The following is an 11,211-nucleotide window of genomic DNA, read 5'->3' on the forward strand; positions in this document are numbered from 1 at the left end:
AGAAATAGTGCTACTTATGAGGCCCGTTCCCGTTGTATCTTACAACTTAGCTGTAGCATCAGAACGTTAGCAATCTATCCACCATGGCCAGACTCTATGTCCCATGAGGAAGAATATCCAACCTATCACGTGATACAGGAACTGGAGAGTAGAGTATTGTGAGATGCCTTCATTCGTCGAGAACAAACAACTGCCTGCTGCTAACCTCGAAATAATCTTGGTCCTGTAATGTACAGTAATCCAGAAACTGCTGTGTGAAGGTTTCTCCATCCCCGAAGCAGATCCAATCGCCCGCAAAATCACGACCCTCCTAAACAAGCTTACTGCAAGAGTAATCTTACCGCTGCGGCGCTGTCATCAAAGTCACGAGAAATGTTGCTTTAGCTTGGTCCAGCCGTGCATGAAACCAGTGGTGTCGCGCACGACACACTTCGGTGCTTCATCGACCTCGCTTCGCCGGAACAGCGCTTCATGCGGTCAAGAGAACATCCGAGCATACGGCAGCATGGCGAGGGGAGGGGACGGAAGATTAAGGTTATTGGGGAAATATGGAGCAGGAGCTTGAATTTATCGCAATGCTTGTAATTGCTGCTATGCGAATCCGAAGAGATTGTTGTTCTGCTTGGAAAGCGAGGGAAGGAAGCAGCTCAAGTGATCCCGAGCCTACGCGCCAGTGCGATGAGAATAGGGTCAAACTTGAGGCCGCAGGAGAACAGAAAGGAGGTTCAAACGCCGACTGATGAGCTGCATGCTCGTCCAATGTCACGTCTAAGCGGTTCAGTACCAGGTCAAGCTGATCGGGAAGCCCACGAGCCGTTTGAGAGGCGCGGGGTCAAAACACGTTTCGATTCTACAGCACAGTACTGTTCTCCGTACCACTCTCCCCTATTTGGTCCCTGCCTCCCTGGTGTGGGAGATGGAACAGCACAGGGTCTCTGGTGCGGCTTCAGAGTTTGGAGATCATGCAAGCTGAGCTGCATCTTATTTATGCCTTCGCTGCCTCCCATCTGATCATATGTTCTTGGCTCTTCCATTCATTCCAACCTCCCGACCTACTCTTTTCCCACTTGTTTTATTTTTCTCTTCTTTGATTTTATCTCATAGTAGTAACATTCAAACACCTTCATTCTTTATACCTTAATTGTCGGCCAGTACGACACCAAAGCGCTAGACGCCGTTACTTTCAACTTTCAACTTTCAATCCTAACCCTCACACTCGTTATTTGAGATCTGGATCTTTTACCAAAAAAACAAAACAATACTTCAAAATGCAATTCACCACCGTTGCTTTAGCCGCCATGAGCGTTGCCGGCGCCTTGGGTAAGCTCCCTCTCCTACCAAACCATCCTCAGCATACATAGATAGAAATCTAACAACCCCACCAGCCCAAACAGCAGGAACAACAGTCCACGTCGTCAAAGTCGGCAGTGCCAACGGCTCCCTAACATTCGCGCCCAACGACATCAAGGTCCCGGCGGGCGACATGGTACAATTCCAATTCGCGCCCAACAACCACACGGTCACGCAATCGACCTTTGCTAAGCCCTGCGTGCCCATCTCCCAGACCAGCAACGTGACGGGCATCTACTCTGGCTTCATGCCCGTCAAGGCGGCTGATACTAATACGCCGACGTATACCATCATGGTCAATGATACGAAGCCAATTTGGCTATATTGTAGTCAGGGGAAGCATTGTCAGAGCGGCATGACTATGGTTATCAATGTTGCGTATGTTATCCCTCCCCACCCATCTACCTTGTATCTCTCCCAATATAACAACCCAAATCCTGACATCCTCCCTCCCACAGCGCAACAGGAAACTCCACCCTAGCAGCCTACAACACGCTCGCCAAAGCCGCAACCGCCAACCTCGCCCCCGGCGGAGTCTCCGGCGGCGTCTCAGGCGTAAACTCCTCATCCTCCTCTTCCTCCTCCAGCTCAGGAACAAGCAATTCCGGTTCTAGTTCCGGCTCCTCGACTAGCTCGTCATCAAGCAGCTCTTCCAGCGCAGCAGCAGCGGCGAATACAAAGAACGGGACGTCGTTTGCTACCGCTATGAGACCGAGGTCCGTGGAGGCCATGTCGTTGGGAGGGTTGGTTGCGCTGGGGTTTGCGGTTTTGTTTTAGATGTGAGTGATGGAGGGAAAGAAAGGGGGGGAGATGGCATACATATATGTGATATACAGTTCGGGCGTGTCAACATGTGGGCGGGAGTAGTAATTCTAGAGTTGGGGATATCTGCGTATATTGGGGCGAGGAAAAGAGAAGCATGGTTGGTTTTTGGTTGATTTGTTATTATTAAATCCGCGCTTGATGACGCGATGGAGATTGATTACCTAGACGTTGGAATACCATGCATGCATACTGATGCCGTGCCATATATACATTTCTTGCTCTACCTACACTGCGCCAGCCTGCCTGTACCTTTCCGTTCTTCCTTTTCATATCCGTACATGTATAGAAACACAATATTCTTACAACCCCAGCCCTCTTCCCATTCCATCTCCACGAGAACCACTTCCATCCGTTCCTGTAAAGGTGATACAATTAGGTATATAGATGAAGTAATAGCCTCCTCTTCCACGTCAACATCCACATCTATCTTCTAAGCAAATACCCATCCCCTCACTTCCCCTCCGGCCTGGCCCTAGCACTCGGCCTCGCCGCCTCAGCCTTCGCACACAGCGTCTGCAACGGCCCCTTGGTCTCCCACCCCGGCTCCCTCTTTACGCGTCCAATCTTCGTATATTTCGGGCTGTTCTCGAAGAAATCAACCCAGTGCTTCAGCGCTTTGTGGACTTCGAGCTTCGCGTTGCGTTTCTCGAGCGCCTTGATGTTTTTCTATTGCGTTTGGTATTAGCAAATAATCTATCAATCAAGCAAGCAAGCAAGCAAGCAAACATATACAACCCGCGCAAAGGAGGGAATGTAATGTAATGTAGCAACGTACCAGTTCACCACTCTTATACAGCCCATCAACCTCGGCATCATCCCTCGGTATAAACGCCCATTCCGCACCCCTGAGATCAGGATTCCGATCCTCCGTAAAGCAATTCGTCACAAACGCACGACTGGCGTCCGCGCCCGCGAAGAAGCTGTAGCTGCCACCGGGGCCGTAGAATTTGCGGCCTGCTGAGACGTCGTAGATTGTGCCGTTGATGGCGAGGAGGATGGGGAGCTCGGGGTTCGTGCCGTCGTACAAGGCGAGGTCGGCGTCTGTGTACTGTTTAGGTCCGGCCTGTGTGGTGGGCGTGGTTAGCAAGATATTATTGGAGTTGGAAATTGGAAATTGTAGTTTGGATCAAGGGGCGAGGGGAGAAAGGGAAGGGGGGAGATTACCATATAAGCCTTCACGACATCTAACCTCGACCACTTCGGTCTCTGTACACCCCAGAAAAAGCTCTCCCCCGTAACGAAATAGCTCAGCGCCGAGCTAGCCAGCAGCACGAAGACGAGCGCGCGCAGGATATCGAGGAGCGGGAAGCCGCTGCCGTCTTCTTTCTCGAGGACTTCTTTGGGGATGGGTTTGGGTTTGTCGTTGTCATTTGAGGGCGCTGGTTTGCGTTGGCGTATATCTGGCATTTTCGGATGGAGGTGGAGGATGGGTGGAGAGAGGAGGAAGAGGGAAGAGGGAGATGTGCTATGATCTGGTGTTGTAGGTGTTTACTTTAGGCTGGTGGTTATTGGTGAGGTTGAGGGTTCCGTTTAGCCTGTTTTTGAAGGGGTAAACTCTACCGAAATTGGGGTTCTGGAAGTCGGGATCTTGGGCTTCTTGTTTAGGAGGGGATCTGCTGGAGAAGAGATGGGTGGAGTGGGGTTATGTAGAGGCTGACAATTCTTTTTAAAAGAAATCTCAATGCCCAATCATGTCCCATGCCAATGTTTCCGTGTCGAACCACTTTAGATGGTGAAAGGAAAGGTTGCATTAGATTCACGTATCACCGTCATGATCACAGTCACGGTATCACACAAGAAAAGCATGCGAGAAAATTTGTGTCGTCAAGAAGCAATTCGATTGGATATGCTACACCGGAGAAAGACCCATGCCCATTGCAAATGCCCAATACCATGCCCTTCACTCGCCGTATCTACCCCATGGTTGATCTCGAGGTAAGGTGGTCATGACATCGTTATCTTAACAGGTGATTGAAAGCCTATTCCGCAGTGATCTCACGAGCTATACCGCTGTTAGTATCTACAGGAATAAAGAGTTTGTGACGGGAAAAGACTTACTGTAGATCTGCAACTTGCTGTGACCAACAACCTTCTTGATTTGTCCCTTCTCCTCCAAGTCCGCCAGGCATCTCCGCGCGAGGGAGCCGTTGATCTTCAATCTGTCGACAAGGGTGGCAACTGTGATGAGACGGTATGATTGAACATCTTTGTAGAGTTTGTCGGAGGTGGCTTTGTCGAGGATGACGGCGTGTTGGGCCTTGTCCTTGACTATATATGTGTTAGATTTGAAGCCATGAAATATAGAACGAGGTAGACAAACCCTTTCCCTTAGACCACTGCAGTTTGTAACGCAAATTAGCATTGATGTTCCGTATTTGAAAGCATAGGAGATGAATTCAGAGCTTTTGCGGTAATTGACTTCTAAGTCTAGGCCTGCTACTTGGCAATGACCTTTACTGGATGTGTGCTTGATGTTCTGAAATCCTTGTCCTCCATAATGTTGATACAAGATGGAGGATAAGCGCTTCTAGATTCCATCAAAGCCGACACCGAAGAAGCAACACCTCCCGAAATATCAAGCCCACTGCTTAGCAGGCTTTGTGTAATGAAGGCCATAATTCTGATTCAATCTCATCCATGTGGCGACTCGCGGAAAGTTGAAGGTGAAGTCGGTGCCGGATCTGTAAACAGACGGTCACCCCCAAAAAACCCCGCCCCGAGCCTTATAGCCATCATTTGTGAATGTCCCACTTCGAGGAGAACATCATCCCAATCATCATTATCGCATTGAAACGGATTGGATGACGGCGCTTTATAGAAAAATGTGGTCGGGTTGGAGATAAACCTGTTGATGGGACTAACCTTCTTCTTTTCTGTAGAACAATAATGTTAGCTTTCTATTTATTTGATTCTCTGGATATACAACTAGGGTGAACATTGCTGCAGGCTCAATTTTGACGTTCTGGGGATATTTTTGGTATTTTCATGGAAAATGCCCCGCTTGAGACCTTCAACTTTGTGCCACATCGAGTCGGAAATTCTCAGAGGGGATTCTTACGTTTCTTAGCTCCGGTGTTTGCTGGAGCCATGGCTGCGGTGATACGAATTTACTTTGACGTTATTCGTAGAGGGTGGTGTCGTGAAGTTTAGAAGGAGGTTGAGTCGTTCTGCGATGCCTTTTCAGAGTGTGCAAAGGTTTTCGCTTGTCTGACCAACCAGACGTTAGCGCTGCGATCCATTCGCACATCGATTTTTCCGCGCGCCCAATATTCGAACCTCAAATCTCGAAGACTCCGTGAGAACACCCGACAATCCATTCCTTTGCCTCAACATCCCGCCAAAATGTCTGAAGCAGAAGAGTCCGTCGAAGTTACCCCTTCTGGATATGAAGTACTACCAAAGGAGGTGACCGCTGAGATCGGCAGCGTCAAGCTCTTCAACAAGTGGTTCGTACAAATAAATCGCGGGGGAAAAGGACAATTGCTAACTAGAGAATACAGGAGCTACGAGGATGTCGAAATCCGTGATATCTCCTTGACGTAAGGATCCCATAACAATCATATACTGGGAATGGCGCATTGGCAGATGGAGGACTAACATTTCGCAGCGACTACATCCAAATCCGCGCCCCAGTCTACATCTCCCACTCCGCCGGTCGATACGCACAGAAGCGATTCCGCAAGGCACAATGCCCCATCATCGAGCGTCTTACGAACTCCCTGATGATGAACGGTCGTAACAACGGAAAGAAGCTCATGGCAGTCCGCATCGTTGCCCACTCCTTCGAGATTGTATGTTGAGCCTACAAGCAGGAGGAACACAACTAACAAACCGCAGATTCACATCATGACTGACCAAAACCCTATCCAAGTCGCCGTCGATGCCATCGTCAACTGCGGACCCCGCGAAGATTCCACCCGAATTGGTTCAGCTGGTACCGTCCGTCGTCAAGCCGTCGATGTCTCTCCTCTCCGCCGTGTCAACCAAGCCATCGCTCTCCTCACCATCGGTGCCCGTGAGGCTGCGTTCCGAAACGTCAAGTCTGTTGCTGAGTGCCTGGCGGAAGAGTTGATCAACGCTGCCAAGGGAAGCAGTAACTCGTATGCCATCAAGAAGAAGGATGAGCTGGAGCGTGTGGCCAAGTCCAATCGGTAAAGGGTTATTATGGTTCTTTGCATGGTATGGGGTTTCGATTTGCTGGATGGGCGATAAGGTTGCGTTTGTCACATAAATGACTATTGAATCCAAAATGCCCTTGACAAATTGTATGTTTGGAATGCTGAGTTTGGTGTATGTGATGTATTGAACGTTGGGAACTTCCTTACGGATAACCGATGAGATGCTTCCGACAAACCGAAACCTGGGGTTTTGCAAGGTTGAGAAACCTGAATTTGCTCAGTTCAAACTTCACTGTCTCATTCCGTACCGCACATTCTGCCCTTGAATTACTAAATCCCCTTCACAGTGTTTTCACCCAGTGCAGGCTATCTTTATACTTGCTTGTTCAATCCGACTTTCGCTTACGTGTTGTAACCGCCTTGAGACTTGAATTTCCTACAATCAATTGAAGATTGAAACTGCTTCCTAAATACCTTATTTAGAAAGGGGAGATCCCAGGTCCGATACCCAACAAGATGCAAATGTTACCAGCGAATGAAGCCCCAACCCTACCCATACCCATACCTATCTATGGACTAGAATGTCTCAATGTCATATCCGAAAACCCGGGACGACTGCAAATGTGGAGTGAAATCTATTCTATGTATGCACAATAAACACACTCGCAAGGAAAATGCACAATTGAAGTCTTTTTGCTTAGTTCCGAGCTCTCAATAGACGGCTTAATTCCAGGGGGAAAAAGAGGGAAAAGAAGAAAGCATACTATATTGGTTCCTTGAAGAGTCAAGTCAAAATATACATTTTCTCAAAGCGAAAGGGACATTATAGAACAGAATGTGAAAGGTCGCTGTCTTGACCCAATAGGCCACGGCTTCCTTGCTGAGCCGGACATGCGGAGCTTGTCTTGCAAACCGGTAGCGTACACAGATTGACAGATGTGGTGGATTGACCGAATCCACCTGCAAATTGAAATACAAGAGCCTCAAATATTGAATGTTTTACAGGGTTGAAAATTTCCATCCCCTTTCCACAGTCGTTGCTCCGCCAGAGATACCCCCTGGTCTTGGCGATCGGTGTTTGTACCGAGTCGTGAACCGGCTTCTACGGTTTGTATGCTGGAAGAAAAAGAGTAAAAGAGGGAAGAAAGAGAACTATTTATTAAAAGTTGAGCAATTTAATCGTACATATCTCCTATAGAAATTTAAATGTATATATGTGAAATATCAAGCATTTGCTCTCTTTTGGGGTTTCCATTTTCCGTCATCTTTGCACCGTAAATTACACCACGTGACCATAGCCTCGGGGAATCTCGGCTCGTTAGCTCAAGCTGGCCTTCAAATTTCCTCCAGGATCCCTTTTCCCGCATACAAAAACTTTGTCGAGACCTCGCATCTCTTCAACTTCTACATCCACAATCACATCCTCTTCTCTTCTCTCCCCAGTCCTCAAGTCTCCTACTTCATACATCTCCCCTCAGTCCTAGATCGTTTGATCCTCCGTCGCAATCATGAGCAACGAACCTCCAGTCAAGCAGTCCGTCATGGGCGTGTACGTTTAATCCTGTTTTCTTCTCTTCCCTCCCTCGCAGCCGAATCATCATGATCGCGACCAACTCTTCCTATACGAAGTTTGGCCATCGCCATTCAGCATCAATGGAGCTCAATTGGTCTCCTGCAATGTCATAGATGTGCGCTGTGCGCTTTATCATAAAGTTGACACCTTTGTCGATACTCAATGGCACTGCGATCAATTTTTCCTCGGTCTTCCACCCAACCTCTAGCATCATCAAGCTGACGTTCTCACCCGCAGTCCTCCTTTCGTTATCGACTTCTTGAGTATGTATACCTCTGCTGCTACTTCGTATCGCTATCGCCGTCGAATTCCATCGACATCGATAGATAAAAGCCTTGTGAGGGAATTTCACGTGCAGCAGTGCTAACCCGCGATAACAGTGGGTGGTGTATCCGCCGCCGTCTCAAAGACTGCCGCAGCTCCCATTGAGCGTGTCAAGCTGTTGATCCAAAATCAGGTATGTATAGAGCCCTTAACTCCGTTTCAATCTTTTTTTCAGCCTTTGCGGTTATGCGCATTGGGCCAACCCCTGGCCAAGATTGTCAACACATGCGTAGAATGACGATAGATCTTATCTGCATTGCACATCTTGACATCTGCCTATCCATCGTCCTGCCAGCTCAATGTAACACAAACTAATACCATATCAGGAAGAGATGTTGAAGTCTGGCCGTCTGGACCGGAAGTTCGAGGGTATTGGAGACTGCTTCAAGAGAACCATTGCCAACGAGGGTGTTGTTTCGCTGTGGCGTGGTAACACCGCCAACGTTATCCGATACTTCCCTACCCAAGCCCTGAACTTTGCGTTCCGTGACACCTACAAGTCCATGTTCGCTTTCAAGAAGGAGCGTGATGGATACGCCAAGTGGATGGCCGGTAACTTGGCATCCGGTGGTGTAAGTTTCCCTGAATACTCCCAACCTGAAACCCAAATCCTAACAATATAAATAGGCTGCCGGTGCTACTTCCCTCCTGTTCGTCTACTCCCTCGACTACGCCCGTACCCGTCTCGCCAACGACGCCAAGGGAAAGACTGGTGGTGACCGTCAATTCAACGGCCTGTTAGATGTCTACAAGAAGACTCTTGCCACCGATGGTATCGCCGGTCTTTACCGTGGTTTCGGTCCTTCCGTTCTTGGTATAGTCGTTTACCGTGGTCTGTACTTCGGTCTTTACGATTCCATCAAGCCCGTTCTCCTGGTTGGTCCTCTTGAGGGCAACTTCCTTGCCTCCTTCGCTCTCGGATGGGGTGTCACCACCGGTGCCGGTATTGCCTCATACCCTCTCGATACCGTCCGTCGTCGTATGATGATGACGTCTGGTGAGGCCGTCAAGTACAAGTCTTCCCTCGATGCTGCCCGCCAGATCATCGCCAAGGAGGGTGTCAAGTCTCTCTTCAAGGGTGCTGGAGCCAACATTCTCCGTGGTGTCGCCGGTGCCGGTGTCCTGTCCATCTACGATCAAATGCAGGTCCTTATGTTCGGAAAGGCCTTCAAGTAGATGCTTCTCTTGTGTAGTTGTAGAAATTGGTGATGGGGTGGGTAATTTGTGCTAGTGGTGGTGTAGCGCTGTGGTGGATGGTGGAAGTGGGCGCGGCAGGCAGAAGTTAACCAACATCCATTGCTTATGGTGTTGGAGCAACTTGCAGTTTGTACTTTGGATCTTCTGTCAAAGTCGCTGCTGTACTTTATTACCAGGCAATTCCCTGATGTGTTCCTCTTTGCCTTCCTTGCTGGCTTGCGTCTTCGCTGGGTTCCTTCTTTCTTCTCTTGGTCTTTCTCATGCATACGTCGATAGATTATGGAAGATGGGAAGGGGGTGGTCATAAAAATGGAATGGAAACATTCAATCTATTTACTCTCTTTGTGACTCGTGACTCGTGAGCTTAGACATACTTAGGTAGAAGGAAAGTTATCATTTGTACTTGTATCAGGAAACCTCCCATGACTGTCGACCTTATTTACAAACAACCCTCAAACGCAAATCGCTCACTTCTATTCTGCAGACGCTACGCCTCTCCAATTCTCCTGGCTTCTCTTTGCGGAAAACATGAACCCCATTATCTCTTCCTCTTCTTCTTTCGTCTCGCGATGTAGCGTATCTATGTCTGAAAGGCGGGAGTTGGGAATGCGGAGCTATCGTACTTCGTTATGCGGGTGAGTGCTTGTAGGTGTTGTTAGGAGTTTGTTACTCTTTAGATAAAAGTATCAGACGGGAATGAACAAGGTTTATGAATGTACTGGAGCACAAAATCTCATGGGTTAGTGTCATAGCCCCTCTTGAAGAGGCATGACATATTACTAAATCAAACAAATGAGCATATATCGTTAGCGATCTATTAGAACAAACGACAGATATTTACTTAGCAAACTATTTAAAAAATACTTCCTTAGCTTCTGCAACCCGCTAGTCAAAAAACGAAAAGTATGATTACCCTTCTAAGTTTAGAGTCAACAAAAGAGAAGAAAGGTTCGCCTAGTTTAGTTTACGTTCGGATTTCTCCTAATAGCACCTTAAACTCAGACTACATCCTCCTCCAAGTAACTCTCCGACTATGGTACTTGGAGCCTGACTCTCTATCACTCTAGACTCCTTGATGGTTAAGGCCTAGCTAATTACTCCGTTCGACTTGAGATTTGGCAAGGAAAGTTAAAGTGACTAGTATGTGTGCAAGTGGTTATGGAGGTTTGATCGTTTAGCGTCTGTTCCCGGACGGTGGGCCTTCGAGTGTTAGTTTTTAGCAATTAATTGGGAAGTTGCTAGCAACTAGGTTATTTTGAGTTATTTTTTTACTTTGAGTGGTTATTGGCTTATTTTGGTTTATGCAGATATGCCATTCAATCGTGAGGTGAATGGAAATCTACGTTAAGACGCCCCCGATGAGTGATTGGCAATATCGCAGCACTCTCTACGAGACTCTAGCTTGCTCTCCTCCTAGTGTATAGAACTCCTATGACTCATCCGCGTAAACCTGATTAGCTCGTCACACAACGCTCTTGACACCTGGTTGCCTAGATTCTCGCAGACGAGTTTCTCGATTTCGGCTCAGCCGCAAGTGCAACTTTCCAGGATGTGAAAAGGGAGAAGGAAGAATGACAAGCATGAATTATTATGTATTAGGCTTTTCATTCACGCATGTCTCTGATAGGGGCGGACACCTGATGGCTAACGAAGATAGTACTATAGCGGAAGAGTATCCGTTAGCGAGTGGGGGCTGCTGTTAATTAGATTGTAATATCTAAGACTTCCTTCCTTGTGGGGCAAGAGAACTCTATGGCGAGGATTGACTTGGGGATTGTTGGCGGTAAGTTTGAATGGACTACAGTTGAGAGAGGAGAACTTGAA

At 48.0% G+C, this 11,211-nt stretch overlaps 5 protein-coding genes across 5 annotated transcripts; 3 read left to right on the plus strand and 2 right to left on the minus strand.

The window, feature by feature from the left end:
• Positions 1-1,268: 1,268 nt before the first annotated feature.
• LHYA1_G005337 (putative GPI-anchored cupredoxin) lies at positions 1,269-2,127 on the plus strand (the record flags this gene model as incomplete). Its single annotated transcript, XM_031150285.1, has 3 exons — positions 1,269-1,320; positions 1,386-1,728; positions 1,809-2,127. The coding sequence occupies 3 exons, from the start codon at positions 1,269-1,271 to the stop codon at positions 2,125-2,127; spliced, it is 714 nt and encodes a 237-aa protein (XP_031004530.1).
• A 498-nt stretch (positions 2,128-2,625) lies between these two features.
• Positions 2,626-3,639, minus strand: dap1 (Cytochrome P450 regulator; the record flags this gene model as incomplete). The annotated part of the gene is made up of 3 exons (XM_031150286.1): positions 2,626-2,841; positions 2,951-3,238; positions 3,340-3,639. Coding segments are annotated over 3 exons (804 nt in total), but the record flags the coding sequence as incomplete, so codon positions are not given.
• Positions 3,640-4,195: 556 nt separating this feature from the next.
• rps-25 (40S ribosomal protein) lies at positions 4,196-5,264 on the minus strand (the record flags this gene model as incomplete). The annotated part of the gene is made up of 4 exons (XM_031150287.1): positions 4,196-4,443; positions 4,492-4,702; positions 4,927-5,048; positions 5,234-5,264. The coding sequence occupies 4 exons, from the start codon at positions 5,262-5,264 to the stop codon at positions 4,196-4,198; spliced, it is 612 nt and encodes a 203-aa protein (XP_031004522.1).
• Positions 5,265-5,517: 253 nt separating this feature from the next.
• On the plus strand, positions 5,518-6,330 carry rps-5 (40S ribosomal protein; the record flags this gene model as incomplete). Its single annotated transcript, XM_031150288.1, has 3 exons — positions 5,518-5,714; positions 5,783-5,966; positions 6,013-6,330. 3 exons carry the CDS (start codon positions 5,518-5,520, stop codon positions 6,328-6,330), a joined length of 699 nt encoding a protein of 232 aa, XP_031004542.1.
• A 1,471-nt stretch (positions 6,331-7,801) lies between these two features.
• Positions 7,802-9,366, plus strand: aac (ADP,ATP carrier protein; the record flags this gene model as incomplete). Its single annotated transcript, XM_031150289.1, has 5 exons — positions 7,802-7,842; positions 8,104-8,129; positions 8,247-8,323; positions 8,517-8,762; positions 8,818-9,366. The coding sequence occupies 5 exons, from the start codon at positions 7,802-7,804 to the stop codon at positions 9,364-9,366; spliced, it is 939 nt and encodes a 312-aa protein (XP_031004543.1).
• Positions 9,367-11,211: the final 1,845 nt, after the last annotated feature.

Source organism: Lachnellula hyalina (assembly GCF_007821495.1).
Source record: "Lachnellula hyalina strain CBS 185.66 chromosome Unknown contig00086, whole genome shotgun sequence".
Taxonomy (NCBI): Eukaryota; Fungi; Ascomycota; class Leotiomycetes; order Helotiales; family Lachnaceae; genus Lachnellula; species Lachnellula hyalina.